At 39.1% G+C, this 22689-nt stretch overlaps 1 protein-coding gene across 1 annotated transcript in view; it reads right to left on the reverse strand.

Moving 5' to 3' along the window:
* Positions 1–202: 202 nt before the first annotated feature.
* Positions 203–22689, reverse strand: part of HCN1 (hyperpolarization activated cyclic nucleotide gated potassium channel 1) — a 197515-nt gene continuing 175028 nt past the window's right edge. Inside the window, exons 6-8 of the mRNA XM_059833840.1 lie at positions 18713–18953; positions 3006–3170; positions 203–1014 (exon numbers count right to left, since the gene is read on the reverse strand). Of these exons, the coding sequence (XP_059689823.1) occupies positions 203–1014; positions 3006–3170; positions 18713–18953 (1218 nt within the window). The remainder of the gene's footprint in view (positions 1015–3005; positions 3171–18712; positions 18954–22689) is intronic.

Consider the following 22689-nt stretch of genomic DNA (forward strand, 5'->3'; position numbering starts at 1 on the left):
ATTCAAACAAGTTTTTTTAATTCCTTTTTTTTATATATATATTTTATATATATATATCATTTTTACATTCGTTATGTAGGGCAAAGCTGTCTAAAGTATTTTTCTCATAGTAGGCTGCTGGGGTACATTAGGAAACAGGCTAAAACAGTTCCGGGGATGGTGCTTGGTTGGTTACAAGTCTCTTGCTCACAGTTACCAGGGATTATAAGTTTGACGCGAACCGTGGTTTGTCTCCCTCGGGCTCTGTGCTTAAGACTGCAGAAGAATCCCTTTGCAGGGGGGCTGGGGCTGGCGCGGCCCCCCGGTTCGGGGGGATGGCTCCCGAGGACATCTGTCGGAAGAGCGAGACCCGCTGTGGGACGGTGGCCCGGCCAGCCGGGGGCACGCCGGGGCCGGGGGCAGGCTGCGGGAGGGAGGCAAGGGACTCCCCCACGGTGGGGTGAGGCCTGGCGATCAGAGTGGATATCTCATGGGGCAGGGAAGGCTGTGAGGCGGAGAGGGGCCGCACCTCTCGGGTCAGGTTGGTGTTGTGGAGCGCCTGGGTGCTCTTGTGGACCTCGTTCTTCTGCGTGGCCCCAGGGGGCTGCTGGGGCGCCTGTGGCTGCTGCTGTTGCATGAGGGAGAGCTGTGAGGCCGTCGGCGAGGCGTACTGGAAAGTTCGTCCAGCCAGAGGGCTCTGTATAGGCGGGCTGCAGACGGCGGTGGTGTAGGAGCAGGGCGAGAGGATGACGGCCTGCTGGGGTGCCTGCGTGCTGGGCGAGGGTGAGTGCAGGTTTCCGTGGGACAGGCTGCTGGCGGTGTACACGGGAGGGGACTGCGTCCTGACGCGTGATGACGAGGCTGAGGTGCTGGAGTTTAGTGCGGGCATCTGCTGCAAGCTCACCGGGGCGATGGTCTGCACCATCTCCCTGTCGTGCTTCACGATCTGCTTCAGGATCTCATTCTCCTGGTTGTTGAAAACCCCAGTGTTGAGGTCCTTCTGGAACTTCTGCAGGAGGATCGAGTTCTTCTTCCCTTCACAGAGAGGCAGGAGAGTTAGCGAGCCTGACACACAGGGGCAGATGCCCGCTCCGACTTTGCATTTCAGCCCCCATCACCAAGGGTTATATATTGTAAAAGCCTCAGCAAACACCAGGCTGAGCAGGGGCCACAGCTCCGTGGTGAGCCCACTGCAGTAGGCTGTGCCACACCGGACACCGCCGCAGTGACTCACGCTGGCAGGCAGCTCTCGACGGCTGGGCTACGCACACACCCGTTCCCCCCGCTCTCCGCGCCAGCACAGTAGGCTTTCATAACACCACTGCACTCAAAGGCACCTGGATTTTCTGTGCCTCTTTCACTTGTAGTGTATCGCTATTACTACAATTATTCTGGAAATGTAACCATGGTAATTTACCGAACAACAGGGTGGAAAAAGCCATTGAGCTCTGCATGTATAACGTCTTTCTCTCTCGTTGCAAAACTGTCCTAATCTCCACTAAACTGTTACATTAGTTATAAATACACCTGCCATTTAGCACATTCCCTGGAACTAATTATTAGACATCAGTAACCAGTGACCACTAGCTTGCAAGGAATCTTCTTTTTAAATGTTTGTGAACTAACATGAACTCACAGATAATGCGACACCTGCTTGCAAAATAAAAACTGCTGTACACTCTGTCCTGATGTCTGCTTGCTGGCTCTGAGTGTCTGAACGATGCAGACAGTATTCTGTGTCATCAGATGCAGAGGAACACAATTGCACGCAATTGTTCCTTTTTTGGATAAAATGGTTCACATTTTATCTTTTGTCCTGTGTAGATTTCATATTGTGAACACAGCACTTCAGACAGGATTCCTACTCCAAGAGCAGACTGGACTTTACTACTAATATTACTTAAGCACATATTACTTAGAGTTGGACTACATTTCCAGAGAGTGTTGAGAGACAGGTTGTAAGAGTCTGAAAAGTCTTGATAGGGTAAATTAATGCACTCAGTGCTTACAATCTGTGAAATACTAAAACAGGTCTATTAAATATTAGAAATCTGTATACCTGTATTTCATTTCTTTACTTTTGCTATATTAAAGGAAACATGCTTCCAAATCACATCTTCAGCTTAGAATAGACAGCACAACTACACTGCTCTGCAATTCTTTGTGTATTAACTTTGAAGAAACTGCAGACATAACTGTATTAAGAAAGAGTGATGTGGAGAAATCCTTACACTGGGTTTTTCTTGTGAAAATGAGGAAACACCACCAAAGAGGATAAATGATTATTTATGCAGAGCTGCATTTTAAAACCAGTGTCAACAATGATGATCAGAGCGCAGTTCTCCCAATGAAAGACCACATATTTTACCTAGCGTGTCCTATTATAGAGGTGCAGAATGTCTGGATGCACAACAGCAGACTTCACACACCCTGTTTTGATAATCTGCCATATCCTTCTGCCTTTCACTTGGATATTGTTGGCCTGCTTTTTTGATTGCAAGCAGATGAGTAATGCCAGTGTGCAGCCATCAATGCTAGCAGTGCCCATGTTGTGAGGAAAATGAGAGCGCTGCTGCAAAGGATTAATTCACTTCAACAAACACTGGTTTTCTGAGTGCTGAGAGGCTTCAGCTCTTCCCAGCATTATAGATGTCATCTGTAAACAATTTATGTAGGAAAATGTCATCTACTGGTCATGAAACAGCATAAACCCTACCAAGTGTTGAGGGCAGCAAAAGAAATATACAGGATTAATAAATAATACTAATGATAATTGAAGTATACAAAATAATCCTTAGAGGAGTATGAGAGCTTTCTGAAGGTCAGTTTTTTATTTATTTAAAAATGAGATTGCAGAATTTCTTGTCTGGACACGTCTTATTCATAGATCAATAGAACATTTATTGCAGTATAAGAGAAACAAAACTTTTAAGAAGGGTTTAACCTGAGCAATTTATCCTGCAACTCAAGGAAAAGAAAAGGTGGAAATTTTTTAAGAATTCCTAATACAGAAAAAAAAAAAATACCTATCCTGTCAAGTCTATCGATTGCCACTGTTTCAAAGGCCCTTCTCATCATGGGATACTCTTCCAGAACCTCGTTGAAGTTGTCCACCGAAAGGGAATACAGGCGACAGTACGTGTCTGCTCGTACACTGGCAGTTCGACGGCCCTTGGTCAAAAGGCAAATCTCTGGGGAGGGAAAAATTCAACACACACAGAAAACAAACAAGTTAGCGAACCATGTGAAACTTACTTACAAGCTGGGAAGTGACTCAGTGCTAACACATAATAATTCACTACTTAGCGGCAATTTTTCTATAGCTGCAAGGTTCCAGGGACAATTCTGAAGGTGTTTGATTCTATTTTTGCTACTCTGAAAAAATAACTAATGTTGTTTAAGAGCCCTGCTTATAGGTTTTCTCAGTCTGGACTCTGATTTTATCAAGCCTTTTTAAAAAAATTCTTCAAGTTGTAGGAAATGATCCACCAGCTTTCAAACACAGCTTGCTGACTCAATTAACCCAAGTGATTCTACTGATTTTTTATAAATATCCAGTTGACATAGAGGACAAATTCCTTTAATCATTCACCAGATTTACTAAACTAATTTAATACATGATACCACTTTCCATCATCTTTATTTCAGATCTACAAAGTGCTAGCATAGTTTGTACTTTTTTTTGTATGTCTTTAACAAAATACATTTTTTATTAATGGAGAATGTAAAGAAACTTGATGGGTTTTTGTCTCATACTACTTGTTGAAGAATTTCCACATGCCACCTAACCCTGAAGGCTTAGGGGCTGAAATGTTTAAATAATAGTGGTTAAATCAAAGTAAATTAATGTGGGACCAGTAGTAGCACAGAATGTACTTAAACCCCAACAGCTTTGGGGAGAATTTATAGAGGCTAATGGATATTGTAAGAGTCTTGACCTAATGTCCGTCACAAAACTTGATGCCCATGAAATAATGACAGATTACTGTAAAGAGCCAGCCAGACCAAGCAAAAGTCAGTCCTTTCCTCTTCTATATCCTAGCTCACGCTGACCCCTTCTCCTTTGATTGAACCCACTGCATTTTAGTTACAAGAGTGAGAAAGACATTTTGCCCAAAGGGAGTAGTTAAATGCAGTGAATGCCTGCTCCACTTCCTAAAATATTCTTTAGATCTCACACAGAATAAAGTTTTACAGTACATGGTTGAGTTTAGAGATAACTTAACTAACTGGAAAATCTGTGTGACTAATGATCACGTCTTGATTTTCAGCTTTCTTCACTTAAACTTGCTGCAAACAATACTAGAGACATAAGGAGCTGTCTTCTGCTAAACTCAACAAATAAGAGTACCTGGGTTTAAAAAACATCACATGCCCAAATCAAAACAAATGTTGACTATGGATTCCAACCATTCTGAAGAGTGTAAAAAAAAATGGAGAAAGTACTGTTTTAATCATTGTTAATCTAGAACTCTATATTTTAGGTTACTTCAAGAAGGATGGGAAGAAACCGTAAGAGACAATCATCACAAGACAATGAGACCATGGAATTCGTAGATATTACTGCAATAAATACGATTATTTTTTCCTCTTCTTTCATCTTCTGTTATTCTTGTCAAGTAAGGGGAATGGAAAGAGTCACTGAAAATTATACATTGTATTCTGCAAACCCTGTCAGCCCACAACTTCTGGTTGAAGAACATCTTTTTGGAAGGGTCTTAATAACCATAACAGAGTCTTCTAGTTAGATAAGATTATAAAGGATGGGTCAGAAAAGATGTGACAAATGTCCCAGCACCTAGAAGCTCATCAGGGAGTGCCACCATGGAGCCTGGCTGCTCAGGAAGCAGGGAAAGCTTCGTGTTCTCAGCTCCAGTTGAATGGTCTCATTCAAAAGATGAACTACAGCCTTCTGACAGAAAAAGTACCATGTGATGAATACCCATATAATGAATTTCCAGCAATGTTTCTTGACTGATTAGAGTTGTATTATAGTCACTGATACATCATCTATATTGCTTTGTTATATGTATCAATAGCATCATTTGTACTCTGGCGATAAGACTAATGTGCTTGCTAATTGTATGTGTTCTGCATTTAAGTTCATTTCGTCTGTTAGCTATTTGTTTGGAACAAACTCTCAAGCATAATAAAACATAATATATGAAATCTCATTTACTTGGACTGGAGAGGAAGAACACAGAATGTCAAAATATGTTCCCATCAAACACTTGTGTTCTTCTAAATAAATCAAAGTAATTATTACTTTTCTTCTACAAATAAATAAGCAATAGATTTCATGAAGAGAACAAAGTAATGAAAATATCCATGATATATTTAAAATTAGTCTTAGTGGCATGAAGTACACCAGGTGCCCTCAGCGATTATGCTCTCCTTGATGTTCAATTGATTTAAACAGACCATGAAATACAAACAATAGCACAGGAGTGTGCAGTAAAACACAAAGGGCACAGATTATTTTCAAACAGCTTGGACAAACAAGGTTCCCTATTAGCATAGAAAGAAAGCGGCAGCAGTGTATTACCCCCTTATATTCCCACCTGCGGTTGACACGGTGCATTGCCCTCATGCTGACACTTTCAAAGTGTCAAATACGTCTATCTCTCCTTTCCAAACAAAAGAATGTCTTCAATTCCTATTAATAATTATGTATTAGGCTACAATGAACCTGTAAATCAACTTTTAATGCAAGTTTTACTTTAATTATTTAATTTCTTTGGACAACTGTTCCCTAGAACATTCTGAAACAAATGTCAATCATTGCACTGATGAAAAATGACTATTTGAAAGCACTAAACAATGCTAAAACCATTCTTTTTTTTCTAACAGTACATATGTAATACAAATGTAATTAATTTGTCTGTGAAAATCACAATTTGTATTCTGCTAGCATCAGAACTTTCCCACAGAACAATGCAGCTCTCAAAAGAACATGGAAAGGGGCTCAATTACAATGTGCTTTCTGCTGTCAAGACATTGACTAAGAATCACAAGAATAAAAGTTTAAAGCTAAACCTGTTCTGAAGGCTATAACGATAATAATCAAAACCAATCACCAATATATCAGTTGCACAAATACATGGACATGGTTTAGCGGTGGACTTGGCAGTGTTAGGTTAACAGTTGGACTCGATGGTCTTAAAGGTCTTTTTCAACTTAAATGATTCTATGATTCTATGGCAGTATTTCAGCAAAAGCATCAGGTTCAGTTTTTGGAACACCATGAATTTCTAAAGAAGCTTGCCCATGTCTGTATCTCATAAAACAGGGGACATGTAGATTGTATTTTATTATTACATTAATTTGACAGAACACTCTGGATAGGAAATTCTACATACCTGAAAGACAGCACTAAGGAAGACTGATTTCAGGAGAACCTGAATGAGTTAAGGTGAATGACACAAACCATAGGATGACCTTTAAAGAATTAGGATTAGTAGACCTTTTGTGAGGGCCACAGTTTTGGTTCCAGCTGAGATCAGGTTCATCGTTCTTGTGGACTGTATTGATATGGCGCTGTAGGTGATAATTTTCTCCCTCCCCTGTTGCTATGTGATTCCTAAACACTTTTTTCTTTTAGAAAATAACTGCTGGGGATGTGGGAACAATTCACCTCTAGCACCGTTTGTGATGTTGCATTGCTTTCTTAGTCATTGCTAGATGACTACATGGACTGGCTACCCTAGCAATAATTTCCTGTTTCCACTTTATATAGATCTAGGAAAAATCCTTTTTTACTCCTGGAGGCAGTACAGTTCACCTGACAGTGTGGCACTTATCCATTAACTGTCAGCTCATTTTCCATATAAATTATACTCCAAATGTAATTACTCAGCTTTCTATGTCACATTAAGATTTGACTAGAGTTTGAAAAACTGCAAAAATCAAAATAACAATATAAAGTTGCCTTGCAGACAAAATGTGTCCACCAACAGATAAACTGTGTTGATAAAGGAAACAGTTATGAGTCCAGCTGGTTCATTAAAGGACACCAAACTGGTCCTGTCTCCATGGAACATATTTCTTAGCTTAGGATGGTATATAGTAATATGTAGAAAATTAATATAATTATTATCGTATGCACAGCTTTGTTTTGCAAGGACACAAAGACCAGAATTAAAGCAAAAGTTCACTTTACCAGGTGCAAGAATTAATTTTTTGTAGTAACAAATAAATGAGTTAACTAGTATTTTAGCCATATAGTGATCTCCATATTAAAATCAAGTAAAAATAATCAGCACTTTCTATGCATTTCTGAGCTACAGCAGTTTATTAAGTGCTCTGTCCCCTTCCAAAGCTGTAACAGGTTTCCCATCATCTGTCAGATTTATCATTACAGGATCTAATGAAGTGTCCTTCCAGCTGAGGACAGCTGACTATTGCTTCAGATCCTCAGCAGGAAACTTATTTCATCTTTTAGCATATACATTGCTGTGTAAATGGGCAAGCAGCTCTTCAGACCATCTGGTTACTTTCAGCAGCAGAAGAAAGATGGAAAATCAAAGCAATTCAAAGGCTCGGGTCAGTCAGTCTAACGTATTTGGGAAAGTTTTACAAGAACAGGACAGTGGATTAGAATATTGTTTTACAGAGAGCAATGAGTTACTAAACTATTATAGACAAAACTTATATGTACAAAAGCTCTTTCCATTCACCCATCTTCTAAGTTTTCAGAGCAAGTTTTCCAGAACTACCAGGTTTAGGTTTTTCTTCTTTTCTAACGTAACTCTTCATAACAGCAACTCTTGGGCATGGTGCAAATATCAATAGTTCTTGATTTCCTTCAAGCTACTGAAGTTGTCCACTGACCAGAAACCAGCTAACGGGCACTTTCTGGTGTGCCAGTCACAGGAAGAGACCTTCAGCTCAGGGCACTCTGCTCCCAGCTTTACAACAAGTAATGTAAGTGATGTTTTTTCTTCAGGAAAGGACTATATAAACTTGAAGCAATTAGAAAAAAAAAAAAAATCAGTAAGCTTCTAGACACTCCATTCTTTCAGAAATGGAGTGATTTCCCAGTTCCACGTTGACTTAACAATCTCTAACACAGAAAACAGGGAGAAACTGTTTCAAGTGCTAAAAATGTGATTGCTTTAACACATACCTCTGCATTTCTGTCTCCTTTGTTAAACTCTGGAAAACATCAAATGCATCTACCTGTAATTTTTTTTCTAACTTTTTAATGTATTTTTTTCATCGTTCTATATATTATCACTGGTGCAGCATATCCTTGGAAAACCCAGGGATATGCTGCATTTTGTTATAGATACTAAAATGACTAGCACCAGATCTTATGGTTAGTTGGAGTGTAGCTTACACCAATTAAATGAGTTTCAGCAATCTATTTTCTAGGAAAACGAAAGAAGATTAAATGCTATGCCATATAGCTATGCAGATTTTATTTTGCAGTTGTTTTGCAAAACAGTCTTTGCTTTCACATTAGTTATGACTGTGGAGGAAAAAAAAAAGGAAGTGATATCCCCCAAATCCAGATCTGTGGAGTGGATGGAAATGAGAAGGCGGCTCAGGTAACATTTAGCTCTGAATTCAGTCCTATATTTAAGAAACCTTAAAATACAGTCAATGATTAACAGGAACATTCCTGCAGCAAAGGAAAGAACTTAAGGAGGAAGGAAAATGGAGACAATTACTGCCTTTTACAGCCAGGTTTGTAATCTGGACTGTCTAAAAGAAAGCTACCAAAACCTACACCCTTTCCCACCTTATTTACGCTAAATATGGAATTACAGACAAGACAGTTTGAGCTTTTCAGATTGAGCAACAGCAGACACTGCCTGCATGACCTCTTCATTCAAAAAATGCCAACAACAATTGTCTGTAAAGTTGCTTTCAGATATCTGGATTCATCAACCGGAGAGAGGGTTCATTAAGGAGGCCTGGATACACTTCTGAGTAGTTACTATTTTGAAAAGGGACTGAAAATTGCCATTTACAATTAAGGGTCCAAAGCAACTTGCTTAATGCCTCAGTTTCAGTCTCCTATCACTTTTTGAACTATTTACCTAAACCTAATTTTAATTTATCTATTTGTGATAACTGTTGCCCTTATGTAGTCATCCTATTAAAAAAAAACAAACAAAAACCCCAACAGCTTAGTTTATTTCACATTTTTCTTGCCTGTTTGTAGTCATTTGAAGTTTCTGGCTCTGAAGACCCTGTCATATGAGTGCTCAGCATCTTCATTGTTTATTTTATTTTATTTTATTTTATTTTATTTTATTTTATTTTATTTTATTTTATTTTGTTTCATTTTGTTTCGTTTTGTTTCATTTTGTTTCGTTTTGTTTCGTTTTGTTTTGTTTTACAGAACAAATAAAAGAAATAGAAAATGTGCCCTAACCAGCAAGGTTGAAATCGTAAATTTTTTAAACAGAAAAAGATTAGAAAAAGGTGAATTAGACCGCTATTAATATAGCAATCAAAAATGCAAAAATGTATTTCATTCAGTAAGCTAGAGACTCATGCTTACTGACTTGTGGAATTGTCCCCTCATTGCAAGTTAGGAACACAATTCTTGTTTGCAAATATCTGTCCCTGCTTGCCAGCACCCTCACCAGCTGAGATAACTTCTCCACCATGAAGATGTCCCATATGTATTATGTCATATATTTGAAGAGAGGAAGAGAATGCAATGGGGACTGAAAGGAATATTTGCTTCTATGATGGAGGATGACATGATGCTACAGTGTAATAGCCAATAGTAGTAATAGGGGTTTTAGTCTTCTTGAGGCAGGAAATGGTCAGTAGGAAAAGAAGTAGATGTTAAGGGATATCAGCACCCCCCACAAACAGTATTTTACCAGTCCCTTTTATCCACAATGCTATTCTTGGGACACAATCCCCACATTTGGAAAAAGGAAAAAGCGACTTTCATGAGACAAGAAGGAATCCTTCAAAACAGATGAGTTAGAAGCAGCTGGGGATAGGTATCCATGACGAGCATTTTATAACCATTTTCCTGATCTAAAATACAGGTGAAAGATGATTAATTCTTCTGCTATTTTTCTTTCTACTGTTCTCTTCCCTAAAGGTCTCCCTCCCAAGCCCTCATTTGCTTAACCTTTGTATATGTATGTTAAATGTTTGGTACAGTAAGTGGTCTAATTAGAGAGGTTCTATTCTTATTTTTTTCCTAATAGTATTTCTAACTAGCAGAGAGGTACATTTATTTCATTTGAGATAGCACAAATTTCCTGCGGGAAAAATAATTGTGAAAAGAATTACCTAACTTCTATTGACCCAAACTTTGATAGGATTTATAGAGGAATATTTATTTTAAAAAATGTTTCATTTTTATTTAGGGTTTTTCAACAAGCCTGAAAGTATGCTCCTTTCTTCACTTTGCCCCAAATTTCTCTTTTATGCCACCTACCTAGGAGAAGCCCATTTCTTGAAACAATTCTTGTTCTTATCAGTCCATTTCCTTGAATACAGCTTAATACACTACTTTATAGCAGCTCTGAGAAAAGCAGTGTGATAACATGCTACTAACTTGGATGTTTTGAGACTTACTCAGAGCAGGTCTCTTATTATTTCCATGTGACATTCATTAAAACAACTTGGCAGAGCCTTTAAAATATTATCTGCTGCGATTTAAGTAAATGTTGATACAGAAAAAGACATTTTGGCCATATATTAATGTTCAAGGCACATTTGGATGCAATAAGCCAATGCGTTTTAGCCATTCTCTAATGACTTTCATAATTTTTGACAAGACTGATACATAACTGGATGTTTTTTAAGTCCTCTTATTTCCTGTAAAGTTAATGCTGATATTCAATGTAATATGCTTAATATATATTGACAGTATAATTATTTTCAGAAAGGTTGTTAGTCATAGCCGAATATAGATGGTTAGAATACAATTGCCTTTATAAAAAGTGGCATGTTATATGACCAGAGACATTTTATGTTCCACCCTGATCTGTCTTTTCTTTTTTCTATATGAAAGTACTGAAAATAGCTGTGGCCAAGTTTTCATGACGAGAGCAAACAGAGGCCAGTAACATTTCTTATGTCCTACCTATTTGCTTTTGTTAATTCAAATTCTTCTGAGAAAGCTCTGTCTGATAGAACAGAAGCTTGGGATCATTATATAAAATAGAAATGCAAGTTCTTATTTTATCTTCAATGTTCTTTATAACACAGCATCCATACATTTTTATTCTACTTTAATGAAGTATTCTTTCTACCAAGGGAAACTAAGATAGTCTATTTATTACATTGTAAAACCTCATAATTTGACTGATATTAATTTTATTTTCTTTTAAAAAATAATAATTAAGCTTAGAATCTAAGATAATGTGCCTAAGTAGAGATTTAGCTTTTATACTGGCTGGGTCAAAGGCCAAAAGTGATTTTTGTGTAATTCATTTATGCCTACTTTTGTTCAGATGGATGCCTATTCCCTGCTGAAAAAAGACACTTAGTTCCTTTTGTATTCAGTGTCATGCTCTTGTCATTTTGAGTTTGGCAAACAATAACAGTTACAAATTAAACTATTCAACTTGAATTTAAGAGGACTGTAAAAATATTGCACTTCATTTTTTTATCCATTAAATTATTAAACAAATTATCAGAGACTGTCAGTTCTGAATTAAATATTTAGATTAAATATTTAATCTAAATTTAAATATTTAGTTTAAATTCTACTGTGTAAAATTGAAGGTACTTGCAAAATCATCTTCTGGTTTATTTGTGTTGGCCAACTCAGAATTCCAGCCTATGCTGATGTGATATTTTGCTTGCATCTAGTTTTTTTGTGTATAAAGTCTAAAATAAAAATTTATACTGTTCATGAATTCACAGAATTAAAATTATAATTTGGTTTGATGAATATGTTATTTAGATAGCAAGAATTATTACTACAATTATTATTATTAATATTGTTAAATTTATATTTACATTTGCTAATTACTAAAACTCCTAAAACCAAACCCACTTCTACCTTTTAGCATCACAGAGTAATTAATTTTCATTCTACCTTCTTAAAAAGTCTCTTAGACTTTTAAAAATCATATTCTGTCTGAATAGCAAGTTACTCTGACCTCATAGTATTTTCTATATAAAATACGGTGTCAAAAGAACAATGCAATGCAGAACAAGAAATTTTGCTATAACATGAGCAAATGTATCCTCAAAATGGCACACTAGTCTGTGTGAAAAAGGCATTTCATTTTTAGGACCTCTTGCAGACAATACTTTTAGAAAAATGTTCTATACTGCTCACCTGAAAAGTATTTTATGAATGATTTGGTATGGAGATCTGGAGATCCTGCTCCATTAAAGCATTTTATTGTGTACTTGCCATCAAGAATGTGAAAAATCATACCTCAGGGAGGCTACTTATAATTAATTATTTGGATTGGAGTATGAATACTAAGAGACTTAATTCACCACTATCTTCAATAAGGAATAGCCATATGCAGTATTTTTACAAAATGTAAAACTGTATATCCTATCATATTGTCCAGGTGTAAAGCACTGAACAGTCAGGCACTTTAACAGCATTTTCTCTATTTATAATCAGTATTATACTGCAAATCTTTAAAAGCAGTCTATCAAAAGGAAGTATCTAAAGTGTATACAGAAAAAAAAAAGTAGCAAAATATAATCTAAAGTGACTCAACATTTCCCATGGTATTATTTTCCACTGCACTGGTCTAAAATATACTGACAGTTGCTGTTCCGAAATGGGGGAAAGCTCCATAAATAATAGGTAGGTCAAAGAATTTCTGTCTAATTGGCCTTCTACAAGCTGAAGCAAATGCAAGATACAACTTATTAGAATTTCAAGTGTGGAAGGATAACTGTTAGAAGAGTATTACATAATTGAAGTGAAATAAAACATTTAAAAATCTATAGTATTCCATGAACTACATGTTATAAAAAATAAACCGAAAAAGAAAAGATGCCATAATATGTCTCTGGGACATACTCTGGGAAGATGGGCACGAGAATTTAATTTATATATAATTTTATAGATTAATGATGATATTTAGCACAGTTAGTGATATCTGCCTTTGAATAAGTAAAATAAACCATGTATTTGTCTCATATTACAACACAAGAGGTAGACCATTACATTTTCATATTCATATAATGGGGAGGGGGAACTGCAATGGACACATAACAAATTGGGTACCATGAATTATTGCACACTTACCTACTGGAACTAGGAAACTCCCTCCAATTGCAAACAAAATGAAACCTACATGAGGGCCCCAGACCTAATTCATAAAAAGATACCTACACTTCCTACTCAGTCAGCTTGGATTTCCCTAGCAATATCGGCATTCCTTCAGCTCTAACACAGTATCTGTTAAAAACAGAAAAAAGGGGTTATCATTTCCTGGAACATACGCCTGGGTTGCTGAATGAAGGAAAGCCTGTGTAAACACAGGTGGGAAAACAGATGGAGGAAAGAAAAGATAGCAGGGAGACATCTTGTGTCCTCTGAGGTTGAGAGGAATTTTGCCAGCGACTACAGCAAGAGCAGGATGAGACCACAGTGAACAGTGAGTTCTTGATCCACCAGCAAGAAAGCAAATGAAGTAACAGAAGAGTCCTGAACACGTTCCCAGAAATCCTCCTTTTAGAAAGCTGTGCTGAGCCTTACTGGTTGGATTTATTCCTTTCCTTTTCTCTTTGTAGGCATGTCAGCCCCACTCTAATATACCAGTTCAGCACAAAGGCACTTCAGCACATGCTTAGCTGGATCAGGACTGCATGCCCTGAGTATTTCCTCTGACTCCACAGGGCTGGCAGCTGGAGAGAAACAGGACATCATGAAACCACTCCCGCTCACCAACGTGCTCTGTAGTAGCTTTGGCATAGCTTTAACCTTTATGTTTGCAAGGGTAACAATCTGATGCAAGTTATATATAAAATGGCAAAAAGCTGCTTTTCTCCTTTGACCCCCAAGCAGGAGCTTTCAGTCCGTAGTGGAGTGCATGTGAACACCAGCAGACTGGGGCTGGCGTTAGGGATATGCAGAGAAGTGGAGGGTCACAAGGCATCAGGGAGCAAACGGCCTTTGCAGAAGGGAAGGATAAATTGCAGAGCCAGATCTTATTGTGATGACTAAAGAAGCCCTAAAAGCCACACATGGAGCCAACTGAGTAAGAGGAAGGAAATTGTTGGAAAGGATTTCTTTTACTAAAGCAAACTTCTCTTTAGCCTATTACACTCCCATATGTTTGATGTTGTAATTAATCATGAGACATTTTGAATCACCAAAATATAGACTATTATTATGGAGAGATTCTGATAGCATTTACCCCAGCAAAAATCTGAATTGCCTCATAGCAGTGGCATTACACCAATTTACACCAATATATATCTGTACAATGTAAGTTAGATTAGTATTAGACTCATTAGATACATTAGAACATTGTCACCAAGGATGAGGAAAAGGCTGAGGTACTTAATGCCTCCTTTGCCTCAATCTTTAATTACCAGACCAAGCATCCTCAGGGTATCCATCTCCCTGAGCTGGAAGACAGGGATGGAGAGCAAAATAAACCCCCCATGATCCAGGAGGAAGCAGTGAATGACCTGCTATGCCACCTGGACACTCACAAGTTATGGGGCCTGATGGCATCCACCCAAAGGTACTGAGGGAGCTGGCGGAGGAGCTTGCCAAGCCGCTCTCCATCATTTACCAACAGTCCTGGTCAACGGGGGAGGTCCCAGATGACTGGAGGCTTGCCAACGTGACGCCCATCTACAAGAAGGGCCGGAAGGAGGATCCGGGGAACTACAGGCCTGTCAGCCTGACCTCGGTGCCAGGGAAGATTATGGAGAGGTTCATCTTGAGGGCGCTCACAGGGCACATGCAGGACAACCAAGGGATCAGGCCCAGCCAGCACTGAGTGCTCCCTCAGCAAGTTTGCAGACGATACCAAATTGGGCGGGAGTGTTGATCTGCTCAAAGGTAGGAAGTTTCTGCAGAGGGATCTGGACAGGCTGGATGAATGGGCCAAGGCCAACTGGATGAGGTTTAATAAGGCCAAGTGCCAGGTCCTGCACTTACCACAATAATCCCAGGCAACGCTACAGGCTTGGGGAAGAGTGGCTGGAAAGCTGCCCCGCAGAAAAGGACCTGGGGGTGCTGGTTCACAGCCTGCTGAATATGAGCCAGCAGTGTGCCCAGGTGGCCAAGAAGGCCAACGGCATCCTGGCCTGTATCAGAAACAGTGTGGCCAGCAGGAGCAGGGAGGTGATCATGAGTCTGTACTCGGCACTGGTGAGGCCGCACCTTGAACACTGTGTTCAGTTTTGGGCCCCTCACTACAAGAAGGACATTGAGGTGCTGGAGTGTGTCCAGAGAAGGGCGACGAAGCTGGTGAGGGGTCTGGAGCACAAGTCTTATGAGGAGCGGCTGAGGGAACTGGGGTTGTTCAGTCTGGAGAAGAAGAGGCTGAGGGGAGACCTCATCGCTCTCTACAATTCCCTGAAAGGGGGTTGCAGAGAGGTGGGTGTTGGCCTCTTCTCCTATGTAATCAGAGACAGAACAATAGGAAATGGCGTCAAGTTGCGCCAGGGGAGGTTTAGGCTGGGTATTAGGAGAAATTTCTTTACTGAGAGAGTGGTCAAACACTGCAACAGTTTGCCCAGGGAGGTGGTGGAATCACCATCGCTGGAGGTGTTCAAAAATTGTGTGGACGTGGCACTTCGGGACATGGTTTAGTGAGCATGGTGGTGTTGGGTTGATGGTTGGACTTGGTTATCTTATAGATCTTTTCCAACCTTAATGATTCTGTGTTTCTGTGATTCTGTGATATATAAAAATGTCTATATAGCTGTGCAATATAGTGAAAATTAGTTTCACGTATTCTTCATTACCTAATTCCTGTCCCTTTTGTAAGAACTCACACAAGTCACCATGTGAGGACAGGGATTCTAAGGTAAGGCAATAAAAAGTTACTGTTTTCTTTAAATGCCAGTGAAAGACAAAGGAAAATGGATTGGCCTGAATCTTTATGAAACAACCCTGTCACTGATCCATGTCTATTCCAGACATAATTTATGTCACTCTCTTTAAAACATTTCCTCTGTGGTCAGTACTGAAAGCTTTGAAAGAACATAGTCAACCTCAAATCACACTTTTTTCTGAACATATTTATCTTCTAATAATTGGGGGATATTGTTTTTTGGTGTGTTGACTGCAGATTTGAGGGAGTGTAGACCAGTCAGTATTTCTCATGCGCTCCCTTACACTTTTTGTGTATTCCATCAAAGGCGGAGTGGGGACAAGGGTAGGGGGTGCATGGCCTAGGGAAAAGGATAATACCAAAAATTACTTTCAAATTTCTACTAGCACTTGGAGTGTCTATGTAGGATGAAAATATCCTTCCATCAGCAGTCTGAAAAAAACTTATTGGGATGAAAATTAGCATCCTACACACTGCTGGGCTAAGCAATGCTCCTGCACACAAAGTTCAAGAAGATAAGATTTATGAACACACATGAAGGTTAAGGGATAGGATTCTAAAAAAGGGGTTATTGGTCTTAGGATTTGAACAAAGGCTTACTCTTCCAGCTTGTCATTTTATCACTGTGAAACATTTCTTGTGTCTGCTTTGGTCAGGAAACTTTACTCAGATTCTGATATACATTTCAGGGGAAAGAGTGTCTTCTCCAGAGAGATGAGAATCTTAGAAATTTTTTTTTCTGCTTTGACAAACCAAACCTTTTCAATTCACAGTTACCCGATGTGTAGCTTGTTCCCTCTCATTTCAGCTGCATTCAAATAGGTCTTTCTTCTCCAGAGTCTGAAATCCCCTTCTGGGAATTCACAATGTTATATGATATTTTGTTAAAAAAGATCTGAACTGCACCAGTTTGGATCTTAGGGCACCTCTTTTCTCAGGTTCTCTCTCCCTGTGCGCTTGCCCTTCTTCTCCTCTCCTCTCCTCTCCTCTCCTCGCCTCGCCTTGCCTCGCCTCGCCTCGCCTTACCTTGCCTCGCCTCGCCTCGCCTTACCTCTTCAGGCTACATCCAGCAGGACCTATTATCTCCCATTTGCCCCAGCAGCTGCCAGGCTTTGGATTAATTTGTCCCCATTTTTGCACCCCTTGTCTCATCCCAGCTGCAGTCTGGATGAGCAAAACTGCTTTGGTGTACAGTGTAACAAGTTCTTGTGGTGTCTGGATATTGCAAAATAGCTTATTTTTTGTCTGCATTCCTGCTTAGCAGGGTAGCAGATGAACAGGATGAGCTAAGCAGTCGTTTGCACTGCAACAACAGGCTGACAGTTATGTAAAATACTTTCATGTGCAATCTCCTCTGATCCTCTGCTGGTTCAGAGGAGTATTATGGCCAGATTCAGCACACAGGCTTTTGCAAACTCATTTTCATAAACTGGGGCACTGCTAAGCATAGAGAAGACCAAGACCAAGGTTGCTCTGTTTCTTCATTCTCAGCATTTACCTTTTCTTTCTTCTTAATCTCCTGTGTTCAGCATCTACAGTTTAAACCCATGGGATAAGTACAAGACCTCTTTACTGACGTGCTTCTGCAAATACTGGTACAAATCACCTTGCAGAGGCAACTGCAGAGTGACAAGGCCTGATGGCCACATCAGTAGCAGTTGCTGTAGCGTATTCTAAAATGGGATTAGTTCGGTAACTCTATAGCCCAATTCAAACACGGAGCCCAATTCACTTTTCTAAGCTTCCCACTTCTGTATACCAGCTAAATGCCACTGATTAGGCTTTCAATAGAACATTTTCTGAAAGGCTTTTGACTCAGTTCTGGGATGATTCATGGGATTCAACAGAAAATTAATACAATGACCAACTAACTGTAACCATCATGGGCAGCAGTGGCACACGCAAATGTTGAATCAGCTTCTGGAAACCAGCCTTGCTACTACTCACAGAAGCAGACACCTACTCCATTGCACAAAGACAATTTACAGTCACAAGGAACAACATTTTCATGCCGGTCAGTTATTATATGGAAAAAAAGAGATTGCTTTCATCCAAATACAAATATTCAGATGCCTTCACTAAACAAAAACCTATTTTTCATTAGGATTACCAGATTAATTTAATTTGGATCAAAATTCATGTCTGTTTTCGTTTAATACACATCTGTTAGAGAGCTATCTAGTCAGATAGGGAGTCCAGTGTGTCACAGTGTATACTGGAAGGATAAACATTGCTGTGTGCTAAAATTCAGTGAAAAAGCACTAAGAACAGCTTGAAATATTCATGAATACCAAAATATCCCATATAAATAATGGTCTTTTATCCACTGCCTAATTTTGTAATTCTTACAGTGATTTTTACCTTTTAGAAGTACTTTACATTTATGACTCAAAAATTGTATCCCTTTTCAAAGAAGATGAGTCCTGTTTATTTTACTTTTAAATAGCTAAAAAATTACTATGCAAATTATATTTTTAATTAAATACTGTCTGTTAAATAACAGTGCTCTTAATTCAAAATAAGTTCAAAATTCAGGAAGGTAATTCTTCTTCATCCTTAATAGCTATCCTCACAATAGTAAGCAGACTCTGAATGTCTTATTCAGAAATATTTTGTGCACTCTTCATCGAGGTTGGAATTGTCTAGGCAAAAGACACTCAATAGATGTATTCTGATATCTCTATGTTTCTGGCATCTGAACATGTTTTTTTCTAGTGCATTCACTCCAATGTTATCATTCATTTTTTCCTACTCACCTCCAAAGTAAGAGCCATCTGTCAGCTTCAGCTCCTTGTTGGATTTGGTGATGACACCAGCAACACCGTGCTGAATGAAATACATCTTTTTACCCACAGCCCCTTCTCGGATAATATAATCTCCAGGTTGGAACACCTCAAATCGCAGTTTGCTTAGCATGGCAGTCACAAAATTTGGGTCTGCATTAGCAAAAAGAGGCATTGTAGCAACCAGCTTCCGACAGTTGAAGTTGACAATCTCCTAAAGGGGAGGGAAATATAATAATAATGATCAGCAAATATATACAATATGATGGGCATTGAAGGAAAGATTTTCTGCTTTCTTCACAAAGAAGTTCTTTATGCTCACATTGGACTTTTCTGTGTTTCTTTCTGTGCCCAATTTTTTAATCTTTTCTTTATATATTCATCTGTTTCTAGTGAAGTGATTGAAACAACAGTGCAGTCTGATTTGTATTTCTGAAGTGAAAGGTTGTCTTCTTCAGGCAATTTTCACATGTTTTTTCGTATTCCCCTTGGATTTTAAGGGGAAAAACATGACAGAAAGATAAAAATTAAATAGGAATTACACTGCCAGACAACAAGATTAGCTGTTGCAGTAACTGTATTAAGTGATAAAATTACGCAAGCCCTGTGTTTTCAAATATTGCACCAGTAACATCTTTCTGACCAGAACAACTCCACTGGTAATATAAATATACATTAGAGTTAGCTGCAGGGCTAGCTGAAATTAACAGGAAAATTTCCTTCCCAGAATTTAATTCATTTTATAAACATTCCTGCCCTTCAAAGAAATGCATATATAGTAGACACTTATATGCAGAAAGCACTGCTATTTTCCTAAGACTGCCTTAAGGGTGTCTCCCACCAAGAATATTTACATTTACAGAGCCAAATATGAGCACATATGCATGAAAGTATTAGTACCAAAAAGCTATAAATGCCCTATGTGCTTTAAATAAGAAAAATGAACTATTTCTGAAAGAGTTTCAAGCTCATTCTTGCAGACCTTACTTTGTCTTAGGAAAATTAACATGGTCAGTTGTCATACAGATTTAACAGTGTATTGAAGAGCTGAGACTAATCAGTATTACACATGGAGAGGGGCTCAGGCAGGCAACATCTACTGAGGTAGCAACCCAAACATGACAGGAAGAGCATATATGATCATCTGTATATAAATACACACAGAGCAAATAATAAAAGAAAAATACAACCAGCAGTCACCTAACTGCTTTGTAAAACTAAATATAATTTCATTGTCAGTGGAGTATCCCTAGCATTTCTTACACTAAACCAAGGCTTTGTGATTGATGTAAAGGAGACATCCCACCTACCAGTGCTCTCAGCCCCTTGACTGAGGCCCATTGCACTCCTGCTGGAAGTTGTTTTTTCAACCTCCCATGCATCTCCTGTCTCATATATCTCGTATATCCTATGTAGCCAGCTCTCTGAGCAGCAAGGTCAGATATACTTGTCCACAGTTCAGACAAATTCCTTTCTCCTCCTCCCACCCCCGCCATGTCATATCCTGCTTGCAGACATGATGGGAAAGTTCAACTAATTCCACAGTATAAGCAACAAAATCATAATGAGTTCTTCAAATCAGTCCCCTTGTATCTGGGAAGGAGGTGGAAATCTCCCTTTGAAGGGAAGCCATTGGCCACTGAGGCAATTAAGAAGTATGGGCATGATCTAAGAGTGAAGAAACAACTGCCTTTCCCTGAGAAATTCTGTCAGAATAAATGCAATGGAACTTGGAAAAATAATGTGAAACAAAATGTTTCACCAGGTATCTGGGAAGCAGAAAGCTGTTATCTCCAGCAATGTCTTATTTTCCATTACAGAAAGAAAAAACAGGGCAAAATTACTTCCTAGTGCTACTTCTAGGATAGACTGATGGTATCTTCTGACAATCCCACAAGAAAGTATCATTATATAATGACAAGGTGGAAATAGAAGTGTCTCTAAGCTGAAATGAACATTGATTCTTAACAAAGGGCAGTACAGTGATTCTCTTTAACCCTGGTCTCAATAGCACCACATCTATATACTTAGATAAATACTATATAAGCCTTTTCCCCCTTCTCTTTTTTTTTCCTCTAGAATGAGCCAAGGAGATACAAAAAATATATAACTTTATATAATTATAATTTAATGAAGATTTAATTCCAGAATTAGTGTGTTAAAGATAGAGTGAATGGAGAGTAAGATGCTACATCTTTGAAGTCAATCACTAAACTCCACTTGAATTCAGTGGGGATATGATTCCACCAAGAACACTTTATCTGAGGATTATTTATAAGCGATGGAAATACAACACTCCTCCTCCATCACTTTCCACTGTACTGCCTTACTCTCCTTCACCCTCTCTGATTGCCATAACTTCCCCTTCTAATGAGTGTTTTGGCATCCCTGAAACACTGCATCATGTATGGACTCCATAAGCATAAATGGGCTGGATTAAGACAGGAGGAGACAGACCTGACACCAAGAGCAGACTTCTTCATGGCTGCATAAAACTTGAAATATACGGGAATACATGGCAGGAATGGAAACAGAAAAGATGTGAGGAAAAGAGCACTAAGATTTGCAATGACTGGGAGACTCCTACTTATAGAAAGGAAGAGCAAGTCTGGCTATGACTCCCACCCAGAGCAGGCAAAGACATGGATGTTACTGGTGTGACACTATTGGACAATACTATCTACGCACATGACATCAGAATCAGGGCTTAAAAAAGCCCCACAAACTAGTCTTGCTTTTAAAAACACACGGAAAATTTGATGCAAGATGTGTGCTGTTTGCCTGAACCCAAAAATTATCTCAAAGAACACCACTGCAAGGAGTGAACTACCAGATAGGCGTCACTGGCATTCAAGATCAGTGAATCCTGCTGAGTCTTTATGTCAAGAGGAGTAATCCCAGGCTACCCCTTCAAATATATTCTGTATGAGAGAATAAATACTATAAAGAGATTCGAACTGACTGCCTTTCTAAAGGATGAGGAAAAGCCTGTTTTCCTTCTCGTCTAAATACTCCATTTCTCCATAAAGCTTTAGCCACCTCCTCCCTCCCAAAGGAAAGTTGTTCCCTGCCCCCACTGCTTGCAGTATGGTGGCATCACGCAAGGAGTCCCAGACTACAACCTCAGCTCCAGATGCGACTGCCTTACTGCAGTCTCAACTGATGCTGGAAAGCTGACAATAACTATTACTTGTCTTGCTTTGCTCAGGTACATTTCAGTAGACTTGCTGCTTGTTTTCTATTTCTGAAAGTGAATAGCTCGTCTTGCATGCCCAGGAGGCAAAGAAAGGAAATTGCTAAAGAAATCAAAAATTGACTGCAAATTATATAGAAGCTGGTGGGGAAGCACAGAAAAGGCTGGGAGAGTGCAAAGTTCAGCTCTAGTGATGATCAAGAAGAAAGAGTAAAATAGACCTAGGTAGAGTAGTATTAAGAGAGAATGGGAGAAAAACAAAAAGAAGGAACACAAAGACCTAGAAGAAAGGGAAAAAAGAAGGCAGGCAGGTTGACTTTAAAAACAGATTGAGAAATTGAATTTCCTGGAAAAGTCAGAGCACAGGAGCACAACACCTGGAGAAAAGGTGTCTGGAGTGAAGGCTGAGAAGTAGGGCAGATGAAGTAAGCTAAAGGAAAATTGGAAAAAAAAGATAAATTATCAGTAACGTATCTTAATTGCAACATAGCAGAGTATGATATAGACAGAGGGGAGAATTCAGACCTGCATGACTCCTCTGTGCAGAGCCAGTCCAGCCCAACCAGAAAGGAATGAATCTCGTTTTAGGAATCCCAACAAAACATACCCTTGTCACAGGATTTTCGCCCTTGGATTTTCATGTTCTCTTATGGCTTCATCTTCTGCCCACCTTTCTCTCTCAATATGTAATCCGTATCTGGATATACCCATGTGTACACAACATCACCTGCTCCGCCTGAGTTGCCTAACGAAGGTA

This window comes from Gavia stellata, chromosome Z, assembly GCF_030936135.1.
Source record: "Gavia stellata isolate bGavSte3 chromosome Z, bGavSte3.hap2, whole genome shotgun sequence".
In the NCBI taxonomy this organism is placed as follows: domain Eukaryota; kingdom Metazoa; phylum Chordata; class Aves; order Gaviiformes; family Gaviidae; genus Gavia; species Gavia stellata.